This window comes from Alosa sapidissima, chromosome 18 (assembly GCF_018492685.1).
Source record: "Alosa sapidissima isolate fAloSap1 chromosome 18, fAloSap1.pri, whole genome shotgun sequence".
NCBI classification, from domain to species: Eukaryota; Metazoa; Chordata; class Actinopteri; order Clupeiformes; family Clupeidae; genus Alosa; species Alosa sapidissima.
In genome coordinates, this window is record NC_055974.1 from 11663329 (window position 1) to 11683893 (window position 20565).

General features: G+C 40.1%; 2 protein-coding genes across 4 annotated transcripts in view; both read right to left on the reverse strand.

Annotated features, from left to right (window-relative positions):
* ap1s1 (adaptor related protein complex 1 subunit sigma 1) overlaps positions 1–1364 on the reverse strand; it is an 8651-nt gene extending 7287 nt beyond the window's left edge. For 2 of the 3 annotated variants that reach the window (XM_042069865.1, XM_042069864.1), the window contains exon 1: positions 1065–1357. In XM_042069865.1, the coding sequence (XP_041925799.1) occupies positions 1065–1067 (3 nt within the window). In that variant the 5' untranslated portion in view covers positions 1068–1357. Of the gene's footprint in view, positions 1–1064 lie in introns of all 3 variants that reach the window. The other variant, XM_042069866.1, reaches the window with a different exon arrangement.
* Positions 1365–4074: 2710 nt separating this feature from the next.
* On the reverse strand, positions 4075–7789 carry serpine1 (serpin peptidase inhibitor, clade E (nexin, plasminogen activator inhibitor type 1), member 1). Its single transcript, XM_042070940.1, has 9 exons — positions 7725–7789; positions 6572–6810; positions 6088–6312; positions 5783–5974; positions 5477–5675; positions 5185–5285; positions 4987–5073; positions 4790–4873; positions 4075–4665 (listed from the first exon to the last, which is right to left on the reverse strand). Exons 2-9 carry the CDS (start codon positions 6807–6809, stop codon positions 4619–4621), a joined length of 1173 nt encoding a protein of 390 aa, XP_041926874.1. The 5' UTR covers position 6810; positions 7725–7789; the 3' UTR covers positions 4075–4618.
* Between the last annotated feature and the right edge of the window lie 12776 nt (positions 7790–20565).

The window sequence follows — 20565 nt, forward strand, 5'->3', positions numbered from 1 at the left end:
TGAAATACTAATAGTCTTATAAATATCATTCTGCATGCTAAGTTTGTAATGTAAATTAAACTACACGAACTCTTTGAGTCGTTTGAGTAACATTGTGGTCAAGCAAGATTCCACTGTGCTCCGTGTATGTTTTATATTCATATTTCAAACAAAAATGGGTTATTATGATGACAACATATTCACCTTTACTATGAATAAAGAAAGTCGCATGGTAGATCATCATCATCAACCGTTGTTATTCAGGAGAAATTTAGACATTTAAATCTAGATTGTAGACTGAGTATACCTGCTCTGTCAGTAGGCGGTTTCAAATAGCGTTTCCGGTGTATTAAGTTACGAATGAAAGACGACAAAACTCCTGGAAAGCACTCGTCAGAAGATTAATACATGCGCTTTTCAACTTGCATTATGCTTTAACTACAAAAACACAACATGCTGCTAATTCGATCGCCTTGTCTAGACAGATGTTTGGTTGGTTGGATATCGTATTCGTGTACTTATGGCATTTAGTAACTTAATGACAAATTACTGGACGTTAAGTCAGCTAACTATTTATTTATGTGCGGTTTATTGATAAGGACATATACAGTATACAGTGCACATAAACAAACTGAGAACAGCTATCTGACTCAAGTATCATGGTGTTTATAGCTAATGCTAATTTACGACACTTGTCTCTAACTAGCCAACGACTTCAGGTTAACTTGTAACGTTATCGTCTAAGTTAAACAGCAGCCTATCTTTCCACATTAACAAGTCAAAATAACAGTTAATTCTACCGCTAACAACCTCTGACCTCCGGTGATAACTCGTATCAATTTATGCATTTAATTTAGGAGTAAAATGCGTGTCAACTGGTTTGAAGTTACTCGTCCAGGAAACAGAGAGGCTGTAACGCTACTATGGATGGCTAACGCTTGACATCTGGATGCTAGCCTATGATACCTCCGTCTATCGTAGCAAGCTGCTAACTTGCTAGCTATCCAACTATCCTAGCGTCACTGAAACCAGTTAGCTTGCTGATTCAAGGCAGGACAGAGGAACCCAACGAAAGCAGTACTTACCATATTGATAGCTGCGACTGAAGGTCACTTGCGTTGAGTATTAGATTTAGCCTTTTTAATTTTAACTCGTATATGTTAGCATTTCATGTCAAATGTAATTTACAATGTGTGGGGGATTTAGACAGCCCATGGACGGCTTGGAGCGGAATCAGCTGAACGCGTCATAACAGCCTGTACTTCTTTCTGCGTACATGCGCACTGCGTATTTCTAAGGTTGATAAAATAGAGCCACACAAGTCTCTTAGACGACCTCAACTTCTTTCTTTTACTTGGTACCACGGGATGGTTACACCATAAAGACAGAATTTAGTTTATAGGTTGCCCTCTTTTGTTTTCTATGGTCATTTTATTCCGTACAATTATGGCGGACAAGATGCTGTTGCCATGACGAACTGCAGGGTGACACTGTTTCCATGGAAACTGTGGTGCGACAAAGTCTTTAGACCAAAGATTCCAGAGCGCTCTTTTCCAACAAAAAAAGAATGTAGCGTTGCCAAGGCAACACTTTTTATGATGTAGGCTACACACAGGCATGTCGTCTTGAGACAGCAGTGTGTGTGTGTGTGTGTGTGTGTTTTCAGTGATCAACCAGTGTATAAGTATTAAGTATAAGTATATATACTCTTTTGATCCCGTGAGGGAAATTTGGTCTGCATTTATCCCAGTCCGTGAATTAGTGAAACACAGCACACAGTGTACACACAGTCAAGTCAAGTCAAGTCAAATGTATTTATATAGCACATTTCAAAGCTAAAGCATTGCACCAAAGTGCTTTACATAAAATAATAATAATAATAATAATAACATTAATAATAATAATAATAATAATAATAATAATAATAACAATAATACATATAAACATATATAAAAAAAGGGAGAGGTGAGGGAGTCAGGGAGTGTTAAAAGCTAGGGAGAAGAGGTAGGTCTTTTGGATTTAAAACTACTAATAGTGGGGCAGGATTTCACAACATCAGGAAGGCTATTCCAAAGCTAGGGAGCATAGACAGAGAAAGCTCTGTCACCTTTGGATTTAAGAGAGGCAGAAGGAACACAAAGAAGGCACTGGGAAGATGATCGAAGAGGTCTAGGAGGACAGTAAGGAATTAAAAGATCACATAAATACTGAGGTGCTAAACCATGTAAAGCTTTGAAAACAAACAGAAGAATTTTGAAATTAAATCTTTGTTCCACAGAAAGCCAGTGCAGTTTAGCCAACACAGGTGAAATGTGGTCACGTTTCTTAGATCCAGTCAGTAATCTGGCTGCAACATTTTGGACCAGCTGGAGTTTGTTTAGAGTAGATTTAGTTACACCTACATACAGTGAGTTGCAATAATCAAGCCTAGAGGAAATAAAGGCATGTATAAGGATTTCTAAATCACTGTAGGAGAGAGAAGACTTGAGCTTTGCTATTGTCCTAAGTTGGTAAAAACTTCCCTTGACAACGCTGTTGACTTGCTTATTAAAAGTCAGAGAAGAGTCTAGGAAAACACCTAGGTTCTTGACCACACTGTGATGGTTAACAGACAGAGGGCCAAGAGACTTGCTTACATTGTTGACAGAATTTGGTGGTCCAAAAATGATTACTTCTGTTTTGCTGTCATTTAGCTGTAAAAAGTATAATTTTTATTCTTAATGTCATTAAGACAAAGAAAAAGGTTTGTCAATGAGCAGAAATTTTCAGGGGCCACCGGTATATAAAATTGGGTGTCATCTGCATAGCAGTGGTAACGAATATTGAATTGATTGAAAATGGAGCCTGGGGGAAGCATGTATAAAAAAAATAATAGGGGCCCTAAAATAGAACCCTGGGGGACACCACACTTAATGGGAGCAGATGACGATGAAGCATTGCCTAAATGCACTGAAAAAGATCTATCAGTTAAGTAAGATCTGAACCAATTTAATACAGTGCCTTGCAGACCAACTTCAACGTCCAGGCGTTTTAAAAGGATCTTGTGGTCAATGGTGTCAAAAGCAGCACTAAGATCTAACAGGACCAATAGGGCACAAGAGCCAGAGTCAACAGAGAGCAATAGATCATTATGGTCCTTAAGTAAGGCAGACTCTGTACTATGAAGTGGTCTAAAACCAGATTGAAACTTGTCAAGGATATTAGAGGTGTTTAAATAGGAAGAGACTTGTGACAAAACAACCTTTTCTATATAAGTATAAGTATATATACTCTTTTGATCCCGTGAGGGAAATTTGGTCTCTGCATTTATCCCAATCCGTGAATTAGTGAAACAGACTCAGCACACAGTGAACACAGTGAGGTGAAGCACACACTAAGGGCACTTCAGCCGTGCCTACTGGTCGGGGTTCGAACCGGCAACCCTCCGGTTACAAGTCCGAAGCGCTAACCAGTAGGCCACGGGGTCCCCTAAGATTCTAAGATCTTAGAGAGAAAGGGCAGTTTAGAAATGGGCCTATAATTTTTCAAATCAATGGGATCAAGTGAGGTGAAGCACACACTAATCCCGGCGCAGTGAGCTGCCTGCATCAACAGCGGCGCTCGGGGAGCAGTGAGGGGTTAGGTGCCTTGCTCAAGGGCACTTCAGCCGTGCCTACTCCTCCAGTTACAGGTCCGAAGTGCTAACCAGGCCACGGCACTGTGTCGTGTGTGTGTGTGTGTGTGTGTGTGTGTGTGTGTGTGTGTGTGTGTGTGTGTGTGTGTGTCTGTGTGTATGTGTCTTCTGTGTGTGTGTTTTCAGTGATCAACCAGTGGCATGGCAAGTTCCTTTTGAAACACTGGTTTTGCAACACCGGTTTTGAAACACCAACAGTCGACACTCATATTAGAAACGAACATATGAACCATGAAGGTTGTGATGGGCGTGTAGACTAGGCTATGACTGTAGCCAAGCCGTACTTATTTTGGACAGTCAGCAGAGGTCGACATCAAACCAAACAAACAGAATGCTATGCCAGACCAAGCAAAACTGGAATACTGCAATAGGCATACTGAAAGGGCCATAATAAATGATTTCACTGAAGGCTTTTTTTTCTTCAAAAATAAATATTTATTATAAATAGCATGAAAAATACAATTTGCACAAATACATTTTATACACTTTATAAAAAGCATAATTAAAATAAACATCAAATACATACATCTTCAAAGTAATTCTGTCTCATTTCCACATTTCTTGGGTGTTTCAAACCCATTTTATATATTAGGCTACTAAGGCTTGCATAGGGTAGATGTTCTGAAACAGCCTAATATTACATTGTGTTGTGGATTCATTTTGTATGTAATCACAAAACTTTAAACTGTCAACTTTGTTAACAAGAAAAAGACCTTAAATAGCCTATACCACTATAAAGTGATAAAAAAGTAAGCTTTTTTTTCATTCATTAATGATGACCTATTAGCCGACATTACAGTGACTGAACTGAAACCTATTTTTGCCTAGGCCTAGTTAAACATCCGTTATTTCAAAATGTAAAGGGTCCCCTTGGATTGGTCAGGATTATGGATAAAATCTCAGTAGTAAGATGATTGGAAGATATCTCTGCCAATGAGTAGAATGTGTGCTTGGTTCTTGGTCCATCTAGTGGTCCTGGGGCTGGTTCACTTGGCCCATGAATAATACAGCACCTGAGGATTAAACATTAACATTTCACATTAGCATTTTATTGCATACACAAGTTAATGTTGAACAAAAATGACTATTTGGGTTGTACCCAGATCAAAGGGAGTCCAAATGAACATGATAACTCACCAGTGGGCTTGTGTTGAATGAGAAAGAGGAAAGGACGGTCCAGAGTGATCTCCTCTACTGCCATCCGTGAAAAGACTATAGCAGCTACAGAGATAGAAGTGGAAAGCAAATCGTTAGACACAACATCGTATATAGCACGTAGTCTGTCACATAAAGCCAGAATTTGGTCATAGTTTATGTTTGTAAGTGTGAAGTACCTGTGGCAGAGGAACCTTTGGTTCCCTCCTCATTCACCTCCAGCTTCACTTTCTGAAGCACCTTGGATATACACAGTGGCTCGTCAGCTGGATAGAGAGGGAGATTGGTTGGTTACAGATATGCAAAAAAGGGAAACCGCGAAACACTGAAAACACTGTATTCTAGTCGAGAAGGAAATTGAGTATTGAGACACTCACTGGTGATGCGGGAGAAGTCAGCTTTGGTTTGGCTGAAGATGTCTCCTAAGCCCAACTGGCAAAGGGTGGATTTTAGGTTCATCTCTGAATCAATAGCAAACCTGTGAGAAAATCAATTTGCTTTTAGATATGACCACATTCCTTTTTCATGGAACTTGTAATTTACTGTGTCACCCATCATAGACCACTACCTGCTGTTTTCATTCTGTTTTTACATTTTAAAATTAATATATAATGTGCAGAGGGGTAAATTGTTTGATACACAAGGATTTAACACAAAAGTTGAGTCTACCTGGGCATGGCCAGTTGTCTGTTGAGCTTCCTCATCTCCTGCTTCCATTCTTTGAGCCTGTGGCTGCGCAGCTCCCCAGTCAGGGCAGACAGAGGTACGTCACGCTCAAATGGAGACACCAGAAGCATGCTCAGAGCATCTCTCTCATAAGGAACTTCAATCACATCATAGTCTACTCCCTCTGGTGTTACAAAGTCACCTGTAGACACATACAAAATATTACTGAATTACACCACAATATCATGTATATTGTGTATGTATGTTGTGTATATTATATAATGTATATCGCAAATTATGTACACCCACCATAGTTAAATTTCTGTGTCATCATCATCATTGGTACTGACACTGTGCCATTGGCTCCATGGAACAACATTGGTTGAGTCATCTTGGGGTCAAATGGCACCTTCCAGAGCCCATGAAAGTGCATGGCATTGAGCAGAACCAGTCTTGTCATGTCACCAAAAGCGCCACTGGGAAGGAACTGAGGAATCATACCTGAAATCACAGGTAATCATGTTAGTACCATGGCAACAGTAACAGTGACTGTATATTTGATATGAGTGGATCTCTGTCTTGCCCTTCTGTCTGTCTCTCTTTCACTCACTCACCTGCAGTGTGGTCAGACACCCATCTGTTGATAATGTTCTTGGCCTTTTCGGGCTGGCTGAAGTCCAGCTGATGTGGCATGGCTTGGAAGGCCTTGGACAGCCCTCGGCGGAAGTTCTTCTCCAACAAGAGCTTCCTGTCCACCATAACTCCACTGGCCAGCTCCACAAACTCCTCACTGGCCAGATCCCGCTGGAGCAGCCGCTGTTGACGGGGTGCGCCACGCTCTGTATACATGGAGACCAGAAGAGCAGATGAATCTCACTGCAGGTGCAGGACAGATGTACTCATCTCTAACTGCTTACTGTGTCTGTGAAGAGCTGTGAAATGGCCTTGGCTAATATGTGTGTTAAATCTATTATAAATGGTTTATATAATAAATTATTAGTTAAATAGATCATTAAGAAGGATAATATAATATATTGGTACACACTGAATTCATCCACACATATCCAGCATCACAGATATTTAGGTTGTGGTTCTTACCTTGCAGAGAGTAGCCCATGTGGCTAACTAATGTCTTGAGTGTGTTGCCATAAGCTCCTAGTTGGATCATGCCCAGAACAGAGGAAATGCCATAGGGAGACAGAGCCAGGTTCTTGTCAGGGGAGGACCGGGCTGCCTCGGAGAACACCCGCAGTCCAAAGTCAGTCTGCTGCTCAATAAGGTTACAGAGGCCAGTGCCGCAGAGGGCGAGGGTCAACAGCACGTACACACACTGCATTCTAGAGGAAAAGAGAAAGAGTAAGAATGTCAATGTGATGATCACACTCTGGAAGAAGCTCTAAATATATTTGTGAAAGTGTTGATTCGTACAAGTTAGCAAGAAATGTGCTGCCTTTTCTGACATTGACCAATACTGATGACTTTGTTTTTGCCAATGTGAGTAAGTAAAAATGACTTTCAGTGGAAAACTAATTTGCTGTGCAGGCACATTCCGCAGCTTCTCTTAGGTAAAACAGAAAAGTCAGAGTTCTTAAAGTTGCATTTCTCCAGATGTGATAGAATGAGTAGCCCTTAAACTACTTCCCTAAAAGAAACTAGCCTTGGTCAGTTTTCTCCACAAAGTGTGTTTCGGCTGCCAAGCAAAGCCTTATCATTCTTGGAGGAACTATAGACAAAACAACGAAAACTGTGTACTTTCTCAATACTGGTGTGCTTCACACGCTAGTTGACCTGTAGCCTACAAAGCAACACTCACTTGAAAACAAAACAAACAATTGGAAAAAGTCCCACTGTCTGTCTTAGCTAATTATTTCCACTCAAAAAGTCTCATTAATTCTTCTTGACCTAATGCCTTTGGCTAAGTCAGTCACATTCAGTATTCAGCTGAACTGTGGAGTCAGTTCTCCTGTGCACTCAACAATTTCAAGACTAAAGAGAGTACTAACACCAAGCAAACAAGTATTTATCATTTTAACTATATCCAAGGAATATGACATGCAGTGATTACAATATACTGATCATGGACAATGATTGCATGGCACCAGACATTCAATATTCAATATTATATATAAAAGAATGTGTTTGAAAGATGTCAAAGAGCTAGAAGTTACACATAAAAAGATGGCAAGATGCACTGTATATCCACACATGTAATCCCAGTTTATCACAAAACGATACCCATATCCAAACCTACCTTGGGTTGTTCCTTGTCCAACTCGGGGTTTGTAGATCTAGACCGATGTGTGCCTGTTGAGTGAACTGAGTGAGACTGAATGAGTAGAGAAGTGTTCTTGCTATTTATACAGGGTCCACGTCTGAAGCTCCTCCCTCCCAGACACACGCGCACCAGCGGAAGCTATTAGTGAGTATGAGGTCATCTTGGTGTCTGCCTGTCTGAAGCTCTCACCCCCTCAGTCATGCACACTCACAAATACATAAACACAGACCCATTTTTTTTTCACATCTATCTGTTAGAATGGGGTATGCAATCAGTGAAGCAAAGACTGGGCAGGTGATGCCTCAAGGTCATATGGTTGTCTTCCGGCAATCGGACATGTCTGTCTATGCAGAGTCTGCTGAACTGGAAGAGAGGGCAGTAAGTTTGAAAAACATTCATGCCTCACACAGACACTCATCCTCAGTCACCCATCATGCTGTCCATTACTAAGCTGTTATTTTAGAGCAAGTTAATATTCATCTTCTGCCATTCAAATTATCGCTATTTTACTCCATCGTCATTTTATTCCCTTGACAGATCATCTGAAAATCATTTGCACAGCTTGTCCCATTGAGGTTGGCATGTGTATCTATGACCAACCACTGCTTAATGAGGCATCAGAGCACCAAATTTGGTTCCATCATGTCAACATTCCAGGCCGCAGTACTCACAAAGCTCCGACAAGTTCTGAGACACAAATGGGCTATGCGAGGGAAAGGAAGAAAGGAAGAGCAGAAATGGGACAGGTATTTGTAGTAGACCAAACCTTCCTCTAATTGTGATGGAATCAAGATAAAGGTCTTTGAATGTGTGTGGATTTAAAAAATGTACTGTATTGGACAGAGCCAGAGCCCTGGAACTTGAAACCTGTACAGACTTGTTTAGGAATGCTTTAAACCTCCATTATTTACTAGAATTTTACTATGAATCTCTTATCGCTGTATAAAATTTATCCATGACAACTACAACAACAATCTCTATAGGGTCACTTTCAGCTGGTGATGTCATTAGCACAGCATTTATTGGTTGTTTTGTTATTACCTTTGGTGTTCACTTTGCTAGGAATCATGTCATATTCTTGTAAACGTCACTGCTACTAACATATGGAGAATGCATTAGAACATATTGTTCCACTTTAACTTTAAGCAGCTGTCACTTTTAACACTTAAATGCCTTTCTGTGTAGACCCCCACTGCATTCAAAGACATCACACACACATGCAAACACACACACACACACACACACACACACACACACTCACACACATACACTCTCTCTCTCTCTCTCTCTTTCTCACATGCACACACACACACTCAAAAGCACAAACAAACTGACTAATGACACTGGCCTCAAACCACGACCGCCCCCTTGTTCCCCACCTTGTACATTCCTTATATGGCTGACATAGGAAAAACTGACATGAACAAGGGTGTTCTTTCCCTTTGAGGGTTAACATGGGAATCCGTTTTTGGAACAGTTTGCGAAGGCGCTGTAACTACGGGCAACAGACCAGGACATCCTTTAAAATCCCACTAATCAAAACCACATACTGGACAAAAACCAACAGCTCTTTTATGCAACATTAAAACTTCCCCCACGATTCCCTGGCAGACCCATTTGTGTAGTTACTACTCTACAGAGACAGTGCAACACAAGTACAATCTTTTTGAGAACATACATTATGTCCCACACACACTATCTACGTTTTCATCTGGTACATTTTCATTTGATTTGTTTATGCATTTCAGATTTATGCTTTAATAGATGTAATCAAAGATTACAAATTCAGCAAGCATTCGGGTAGGTTGTAACCTTTGTTCTCTTAGTGAAGAGAGATACAGAATATGTGACAGAGTGGAGAGTCAATGCGAACAGTCTATGAAATCAAGTCATCCGCTGCCTCATCATTCTTAGAACATTTTGCTTACATTAGTTGATTACTACTCACACACACACTCCATTCACACCCATTCACACCATTCTCTAGTAATGTCCATACCAGTTAACATGGACATTGCACAAACTGGCCAGTTCAATATGAGTAGCAGTGTGTTTGTTTCAACATTCCATTCATCAGAAGTTGCGTAAATAGGCATTTATTCCATGACTTCTGTTGTGAAAGTCTCAAGCAAACAGTGTGTGTGTGTGTGTGTGTGTGTGTGTGTGTGTGTGTGTGTGTGTGTTTGTGTGTGTGTGTGCGTGTGTGTACTGTATACAGTTTAAACAGAGTTCACGGCGTTGATAGCATAAGTTGTCTGTCTAAGCCTAGCTGAGGTCACAAGTGAATGGTGGTTCTGTGCAGCAAAGTATCAGGGAAAGAGTGAAGGTGAAGTGTCAGTATTTCTGTATATCTCAAGCTTTAGAGTACAAGTTGAGTATAACACTATTTATGAATTGCATTGTTATCTGTGGAAAGTCTATGTACAGTATGTGGAAATGAGATGATGATTCTGGCAGGCTTGATAAAAGGGAATGGAAATCATTGCATAATCTTTTTGACTCTTGTGCTATACTTAGTTGTGTTACTGTTGATGTCAATAAACAATGTCCGTCTCCAGACAAACATACGTCTGGGTTGCCATTGTTGTTTGTGCTACTATTGGTCATTGTCTCAGGAGCTTGATTATATTCAGGAAACGGGGGTGGAATAAGACAGCTGTGTTGAAAAGAGTGGGAGGAAATTGAAGCATCTTGAGGATTAGATTGAGGGAATCCATTTGGAGAAAAGATAAATAACTATGAGAAGTCTTGAATGTGTGTAGAAGATGTCTCCAAAAATAAAAGAAAGTGTGTGTGTGTTTGTGCGTGTGTGTGTGACTGTTTGTACATGTGTGTACGTGTGTACTTGAGGGCTTCCCTATGCTCTGGAGTCCTGACCCCTGACCCTTGTCTTAGTAATGAGGGTTTCCCCATGCAGTCATATGTCTCTGGTGTCCTGACCCTGTGCCTAGTAACCGCAATCTGTGGAACGTTAGCTGGTGTTTCCTCCGGTGACTCAGCACTCGCACCAGTTTGCAGCAGAACTTAACAGAATCTCACTTTACTGCTGATAAGGACTCACACATTGACTCAGTTACCCCCCACAAGTGGATGTTCTGTGCTGAGCCACACACTGGGAGATAAATGAAATGAAAGGAAATGTAAGCCTAGCTGTATTTTGACATAGTCTCGTAGTCTCTATGACTCTCACTGTCACTGTCACTGTCACACTGTCACAGTTCTATTACTTTCCTTTGTTTGATGAAATTATGTTTCACAAGAAAGGGAACCATGTGTGTATGATTTAGTGAGAGTCAGACATTAGTGGAAAATGCAGTACAAACTCTTTTAATATGTATCACTTCTTGGCAACTGTTGCATAACGAGATAAGGTACAGGAAATGAACAATGGAGTTTAAGCGTCAACATCAAAAACATATTATTCAACACAGTCATTTACCACTCTCTTCCCTTTTGTCACACACACACACACACACACACGCACACACACGCACACACACACAAACACACACACGCACACACACAAACACACACACACACACACAAATTCACATACACACACACACACACACACACACACACATTCACATACACACACATATACGCACGCACGCACACACGCACAGACACACACATACATACACATACACATACACACGCACACACACAGCACCAGCCAGAGTTCATGTTCGTACGATGACTGTCTGATGTCTGATAATGGTGTACATGGTCAGTGTTTCCTTGACCTTTTATCACAAAGCACCGTATTTAGTCAGTAGCCTTAGTTGTGCCAGTAGTTGTGTGGAGTAAAAGCAGACAGGTTATGACAAAACACAAATACGCTGAACAGTTATGGAATTGGGACATTTGGGAAGTGAAGTCAGATAGTCAAGATATTTTTGCACAAACAGACAATGGCCTGCATTTGTTTTGACATTTTGATAGGTATGAATCCTCACACTAAGGAAATTTGTCAGGAGACAAAACATTTCCCCTTGAGACGCCATCAACAATGACTCATGCTGAAGAGTTACCAGGTCTTTAGAGAAAAAAGTAAAAGATAGAGAGAGAGAGATAGATGGTTTTAAAATGAGGCGTATGCAATAAAGTGCCACAATACATAAGAGTTCCAAACCCCACCGGCAAGAAACCACAGCAGGCAGATGGCAAATGCAGTCTTCTTTCATTCGGATAAAATGCAAATGTGGGTTGTCATAATTCAACTCAAACACATTTTGAATAAATCACAGTGCAACCATAAACTGACTCAGTCTTTGCCTAGTGTTGCCAACAGAGCCGAAAAAATAAAATCTCTGCTTTAACAGTTAATTTTCCATAGTGGTTGAATAAATGTCCGTTTGTGAGAACATGATTCAGTTCTTCATTACTGATGACTGTTGTGTCACAGTATTTACCCAGCTTGCAGAAACATGTTAAGTGGTAGCAGCTGATGAGGGTTGGTTACTGCAACATGGCCAGTGTCCTGTATCTCAAAGCCATCTCTACAGTAAACACACATAATGCCAGACTGTTACATAACCTGTCTAACTTTATTGGCACCTAACCCACGCCTTAGAAAACCCACCCCATTGCTTACAGTCTTAGAAGTGTGTCATCCAATAAGTCATTCAGTTACTTCTGACAGCAGCAACAACTTTAAAGTATTTTATACTCAGTGCAATGCAGATAAACTGTAACAAGTGTACAGTGTCAATGACACACATCGGCCTACAGTAACTTGAAATGCAATGGGAAAGGTTCCCTTCCTGAGGACATGGGGGGTCACAACATTGTTTTTCTTTCTCTTCTCTAGTTAAACAGTTCTATACGTACAGTGAATCATTATTTGCACTGTTAAGTGAGTGTGACTGTGGGCTTGCCTCTGTGTGTGTGTACCAGAACCTTAGCAGAACCATCTGTAGGCTGGAATGAAGTTTCCATTTGCAGCCAGCATTTTAAACTAGTGAGAACCTGTGAGCTGGGGCCTTGGCAACAAATCCATGTCTTGTTTTTTAATGAAGGTGCTTAACACACTGCAGCCATCTAGATAATCAGATAATGGCAAAGCCAATATGTTAGCTTGAAATACAACAATGGTCTCTTCAATCTGGTTGTAAATGGTTATAAAAAATAATATTGTCACTATATATACGTGTGTGTGTGTGTGTGTGTTTGTGTGTGTGTGTGTGCGTGCGTGCGTGCGTGCGTGAGTGTGTGAGTCTGTGTGTGTGTGTGTTGTGTGTCCTGTTTAAATCTCATGAAACTGTAGGTGTCTCAACATTAGTACCTGGTACATGGCACCACATGCTCCATTTAGAAAGTGCCAATCTTCCACTGATTCATGTTTACACATAGGTGTTATGCAGTCACTGCGGCACCTGGCAAACTCTCCTTGAGTCTACCTTACTCTCACCGCCCCTCCCCCCTTTCTCTCTACCCCTCATGCTGAAGAGACACACGTGCCTTTATTGAAATCTACAGGGTGGACACCTGTGGTAATCACTGAGACCTGTTACAAACATGCCATCAAGAAAGACCACACAGTGATGAGCAATGGATGATCTGACATAAAAAATGTCATCTGTTAGGTTCCACTGACTTCAACCTCAAGTCATGGATTCTACATTAAACAGTCTTGACCATGCAGGCTCGTTGCTTTGCAATTTGTGGCACAATCACGCCTTTATTGGAGTTGTAGTAACACACCCTGGATAATAAAGTGCTAGCAATGTGTCTGGAACACTTGGGTGAAGTAGGGGCCTGACTCACACACGCTATTTTAACAGTTTGGGAGAACGCTGCCTCAGTCTTTCCTCCCTCCTGAAGATACACTGTGCTGGAAGACTGATTCACAGGGTTTGGCTATAGGGTGTGGGAATATGAGGGGTTTTGTTGGTGTTGGTGTGTGTGTGTGTGAGTATGTGAAAAGAGGGATTAGTGAGTGGGACACTACATGTCAGAGGCTTTTGAGTAACAAACAGAATTAATTATGTGTATGGAAATGCATTAATTTGTGGTAAGCCTCTGCAACAACGTAATGTAAAATTATCTACAAAGCCATGGCATTTTCTCAACAAAACACTGAAGGTCACACTTTCTTTCATTCATAAGAAAACAAAGTAATATATATATATATATATATATAGATAGATAGATAGATAGATAGATAGATAGATAGATAGATAGATAGATAGATAGATAAATAGATAGATAGATAAATAGATTTATTAACCCCTAGAGGGGAAACTAGTTTGTTACTTTGGACAACACAATGACAGTACAGTGCAATGTGCAATATACAACAATACGATACAAGTACACTACAGTGACACTACTTGTACAACACATAAAACATACAACAACAAATATAAAGTATGATGGCACCAGGCATAGACACTGGAAGAGCACAATTACCACCACAACATCACTGATAAGTGCCCAAAAGATGTGCAAAATGCAATACACAATATTTGTTCAGAGATAGCCAGATATACTTTTCACTTTTAAGACTGGGCGTAGCCTACGGCATGTCAGGAGGTGCAAAGACTCTTAGCATTTGTCAATTTCTACAGAAACTTTCATCACTTCATGACAAATCACAGCAACCTGGCCACACCACTCACCGCACTCTTTGTTAAGACACCTGCCCCCCATGCCCGGGGTGGGTGATGGTCGGGTTAGGACCAGGCTTGTCTACGCACCACAGGTTGCACTGGCGCCATAGACCCAGAATAGTTGTGAGGTTTAAAGAGGTGAGTCTAATGGTTATCAGGAGGTGCAATGCTTTGCAGCGAGTAAACTTAATGACATTTAGTCTACTGTTGACAAATTGGCATGATACTCTAGGCCAGTGTTTCTTAACTGGTGGGTCGCGGAACCGTTCTGGGTGGGTCGCGGGACTTGTGGTGAAAATATATATAATGCCAAACATCAGCATGTTCCAAACAAGTAAGCCTATGAGCCCTTTGCGTGTCTTATCATGTAGCTCACCGTATCCGTCTTAATCGCTAAAAACATATATGAGTAATGAACACAAGAAATTGTGGGTCCCAAAGCCAGATCAGTTAAGAACCATTTAAGGAATGTTATACTGTATTGACATAATTGAGCTAAATTTAACATCAGTATGACATTTCGTGTTATTTATTTTCCCATATTTTCTAAATTGTACTCCTCAGAAATAGGCCTCCTATGTCAACCCATAGCCTTGTAAAAAATACCTCTAAACCTAATACCTCAGGCCAGGTCTCTAATAGATTAAATTCAGTCAAATGGTTTGTCATACTTAGCCTAACATAGCCTACAATACGTCCCCATTTGACATTGACATCTGATGACCACAAGTGGAGTTAGACGTCAGAAGTGACAGTCTGAAGTGGAGTCAGACAGAGGTGGGGTAAGCAGTAAGCATAGCTGTTGGCCTGGTGTTTCACAGTCTACAAGGTTACTGAACTGAACTGAATCGAACTGAATTGAACACTTCAATACACAGTAGAAATCTCTATCATCCGTATACAGGCCAGGGGTGTAGTGGTAAAATAAGAGGTGGTTAAACTATGAATTCTGTGATCACGATAAGGTAGACTGCATCATGCGGTATGAGATTTTTCCAGAACATGTCCAATGTTTATAACAATACCAATGGTATTAAATAAATGATTCCTAGAGTGTTGATGAGTAGGCTACATATTGTGAATGTGGATAATACAGTGTGATTTTTGAATGTTACAAGTTGCAACTGGTGAATAAACTCATTTGAGAGGTGGAATTGTGTTTACTTGTGTTTAGCCTCCTCTACAGCCCTGTCGATAAAATCTCATAGCACACCATAGTAGTCTATCTACTTGACCCTAAGTAAGTAGGCCTAGTATAGGGTTAGCTGCAGGGCTAATAGAAGTTCCATCAGCTATCATCAAGCTGTGTGAGTGGCACAGCAGGCACACTATGGGGCAATTGACTAAAGCTATTCTTTTAAAACACCCAGCACTAAATTGCACTTGACCATTGTTTATTATTATTATTAGGGGTCCGAGCAGCGTAGCTGTATTGTTTCTATACCGTTCATTTTTGGCCAAAATTCTGTAAAAGTCATACTGCAGCCTAAACCGTAACTCCAAAACTCTTCAAATTTTCAGGTATGGTTACCAGTACCCCCCTCTGCCCATAACCCAAAATTTGGGGTACTGCACCCAAAGGTGGCGCTGTTGGAAAAAAAAGTTAATTATGCTAATTTTTCCTTACCAGATTGACCTAGACTCAAAATTCTTTCATAATATTAATCTCTAAACTCAGATGCATCTTTTTGGCCCTGATCTTATGGTCTAAAAATGTTTACTTTTGACACACTGGCGCTGTTGGAAAAAAAAGTTAATTATGCTAATTTTTCCTTACCAGATTGACCTAGACTCAAAATTCTTTCATAATATTAATCTCTAAACTCAGATGCATCTTTTTGGCCCTGGTCTTATGGTCTAAAAATGTTTACTTTTGACACACTTTCATTGAAAAGCCAAACATTATAAAAAGTTTCACACTCTTCAAAAATAATCAAATCTTTACCAAAATTCTCACAGACAATGTTTAGACCAAGCCTCACAAAAGTTATCGGTCAGAATTTTGATATTTTGTTCCATTTCAGAGGTATAGGCCAATAAAGTTTGACCACTTAGGCCATTTTTCCTAGATCACCTATATTCCTATAAACCGTAAGTCCTAGAAACTTCACATTTTCAAGTATTGTTACCAGTACCCCCCACTACCCATAACCCAAAATTTGGGGTACTGCACCCAAAGGTGGCGCTCTTGTCAAAAATGCTTATTTCTCCTTACCAGATTGACCTAGACTCAAAATTCTTTCATCATATTAATCTCTACATTTAGATGCATCTTTTTCACCCTGGTCTTATGCTCTAAAAATGTTTACTTTTGCCACAATTTCAGAGAAAAGCCAAACATCATAAAAAGTTTCACAGGCTTCAAAAATTATCAAATCTTCACCAAAATTCTCACAGACAATGTTTAGACAAAGCCTCACAAAAGTTATCAAAAGAATTTGGATATGTTGTTCCATTTCAGAGATATAGACCAATAAAGTTCGACCACTCAGCCCATTTCTCCTATATCACCTATATTCCTATATGAGTAATTTTTTTCCCTTGGAGAACAACCATACAACCATCATTATGTGGATACCATTAACAGTGCACATTTTCAGATCTGTACTCTTTTTTATAAAGCCCTTAATTCTATTGTCAAATGTATGCTAGGATTTTTCTTGATGTTGTGTGTTTGCCAACACACATTTTCACCATGTGAATGTGACTGCCAAATATGTAGGATTGTCAGTGGCTCAGTGGGATAATGCCTAATGCTGGTGTTTGTTAGGTTGAGAGTTTGAATCCCCGGTAGTGCTTTAGGCTCTAGCTCGAATACTATTGGTCATTTAAGATTCACACCATTGAACAGCACCTGAATGACATCAGCCAATCAACATTCACACTCATCAGTTGCCAAAAATCAGAATGCAGAGACACTATGACATTCAGGGGAACTTCTTTGTTTACTATTTTTCCTTCATCATTAAGTCTATCATATTTATATTTCATCCATTAGTATTCTTCTCTACAAATGTCTAATTGCCCCAAAATTTCAAAAAGTTTTCAGGTGTACTCTTTTAGGAAAGCCCTTCATTTTATTGTCAAATGTATGCTTGGAGTTTTTCTTGTTGTGTGTTTACCAATACACATTTTCACCATGTGAATGTGACTTGTTTGATTGTTGATTTCTGTCGCCATATAACGTTCACTTTCGTTCCATAGCTCTGTCAACATTGAACAATGAAAATAAGGGAGATTTCCCGGGTTTCTCACACAAAATACGGAAAATGTCAACATCCGTCCCCATTAACGTTGGAAGGGTTGGAGCAACCTACTTTATTCACGCCTAACAGCCTATATCCATTTGGTCAACTTTATCCAGTCCTAAAAAAGCTAAATTTAACTATTGGTTTACTTGTAGTTTACCGTGTAGCCTAGCCTAACTTTAAACAGTGTGCATGCTTATAAAGCATACTTGTGCTTCATTCATCCACACATCCAGCTCCTAACGTTTTGACAAGCATTTCTACCAATTGACCTTGTTCCTGCCCATCACTAGCTTTGCTGTCTCCATCCTTTCTGTTTTTGTTGTTTGCAAAAAAATATATAGTAGGCCCTATTTATTGGTAACCAGCAACAAGTGCAATTTGTTAATCGCTGTCATTCTCTCTCCTGCCAACAAAAATGTGTTACGTTCCAAGTAGCAGTGCGTAATTCGGCTTCAAAAAGTTGAACAAATACATTGGTCATATAAATAGCCAGTTTATGGTCTACAGTGTAGAGTTGGTTAGTTATGGTAGGCCAACTTGGAGTGAATATACAGGGGGATTTCTTTGGCTCTTAGCCTGGCAGGTGCGCACGTAGACATAGCCTACGGCCGAACACTGCAAGCGCCAATGAATCGTGCTCTCACGACAACCACGTCATTAACTTAAATAGGCCTAGTAGGTTAACATCACTCTGAGTTCGCGTTCAAGCAAGCAAAACGATGATTTGAATACATCTGTTTCTCTGGAAGGGTAAGGGGTAACAACAGGACAACACAGAGACAGGCCAGAATGCAGGACTAATGTTATGAGTGTATTACAGTAATATGGGATATTCTACGGGAAAATATTAAAACGGCAAGACAGCGGGGAAAAGTTAAAATGATAGGCCTAAACCCGGAAAAAGTTGGCATGTTAGGTATTTTTCGGTCCCTGTGATTATTTGTGAAATTGTGCAAACGGCCTTTTCAAGTCATTTGAGAAGGAAGGAGTGTAGCAAGCTTCCAAATTGACGCTCGTCTGATAAATTGAGTTTTGGATAATGTTCAGCTTCGGCAGCTTTACAATGACTGAGGAAGCCTAGAGACGAGTCCATAGCAACAAGTTCATGTGTTGAATTTGTTATTACCCAGTGTGCTTTGTTGAATGGTCTCAATGTTTTATTGTTTTATTTCATGTGAATACTTATTAGAGGAGTAACTTATTTCAAGTAGGCTAATGCAGTTGCAGGAAGTGTGCATTTAGTTTCCATGCTTATTGTGTTTCCACAACAATGTTAGTGAGTAAATCTACTGAAATGGCCACCATCTTGGTGAAGTGTGATGTGTAAGATCAGAAAGCAGAGGGTGAGTTTAGAACAAATATTTAAGTCGATGTGTTTTCATAGCGCTTTATAGCGTGGGCGGAAGATATCGACAATTGCCCGGGGAGGGTTATGTCTCTTTTGTAAAGACTGCTGGAGGGTCGTTGAAAATTTTCTTGCAGGCAGGGGAGGGTCATGCAACTTTTGATTGAAGCACTCAAAATCCCTCCGGTGACCCTGTTTATAAATATCGATCGGCCCCTAAGTCATCACTTTAATGACCCTCACTATGACTTTTGTGATTATCAGTTTGTAGAGTAGCTCTGCCATCATGTGTAAAGTTAAGGTCTTTGTTTGTTGGTTTGGTGTGTTGGAGTCCCATGTGAGAGATGATTTGGTGATGTTGGTTGACTTGGGATGTCAAGTATTGTTTAGTTGTACCTTATATAGCCATATGATTTCAGTTTATTGTTCAAATGTCAATTGGTGTGTTTGTGAGTTGGGATCTGTACCGATTTACCCCATTTCACGGATTACTCCATTTTCTGTTTGTTTCCTCTTTGATGCAGCACAGATACAAGTAAAGAACAACAGAACAGATGAATTGAAACTCAAATAAAGTTCACTTGTGTTGCACCGAAACCTGCCATCTCCGTGTCATCACTCCATACCATTGAGCCTTCTGACCGAGGCTCTGCCAGCTCGCCACACACTCACTCTACCTTGACCCACATCGCCCTCTAGAGTTCCATCAGTTGGGTTGTGGAGGTTAGCATACTAGAATAGAATACTGTTAAGAATACTGTTGGGTTGTGGAGGTTAGCACACTATAACGTTACAGCTACTTGTCAGGACTTGTCGTGCAAGGCAAGTATAACTGCATAATTATAGGCTGTTCATCTTATTGACTCCAACACAGAACCCACCCCCACCCCCCTTCTCCTACCACCACAAATACAATTCCATTCTGTAGGAAACACTGCCTTCCATTATCAGACCCTTCATCTTATCCATGACAAATGCATAGTCCTGTAGAATAGAGTATTGTTAGAATACTATTGAGTTGTGGAGATTAGCGCACTAGAATACTATTGTTAGAATACTGTTGGGTTGTGGAGGTTAGCACACTAGAATAGGGTATTGTTAGAATACTATTAGGTTGTTGAGGTTAGCACACTATAACGTTACAGCACAGGGTAATCCTAATTTTATGCATCAAATTTATTCCAATCCAACTCAAAAGTTTTGAACAACACAAAGTGAAGGTTTTATCAAAACCAAGAATAGATTATGTGATCTAATCCAATTTCAGGATCCTTGTTTCCCTTTGAACAAGCCATTTTAAAGATTAATCCGATAGCCGAAATCCGGTAACTGAAATCCGATAACCGAAATCCGATCACGTTTCTTTTGAACAATTGGGCCCAAACAATCAAAGCATATGTAAAACTAAAAAGCTATGCTACCTCATGTTCGTTTTGCTCGGACCCCGTAAATCACCGCTTGCGGTTATATTTATTATTATTATTATTATTATTGTTATTATTATGATTATTTTACAAAAACGTAAAGAAAAATTCCGGTTTTTAGCACTTTAAGGCCCTTTTCTGGTTTGTTTTGGATGAACTAGAGTGGTGGACACCGACATTTTG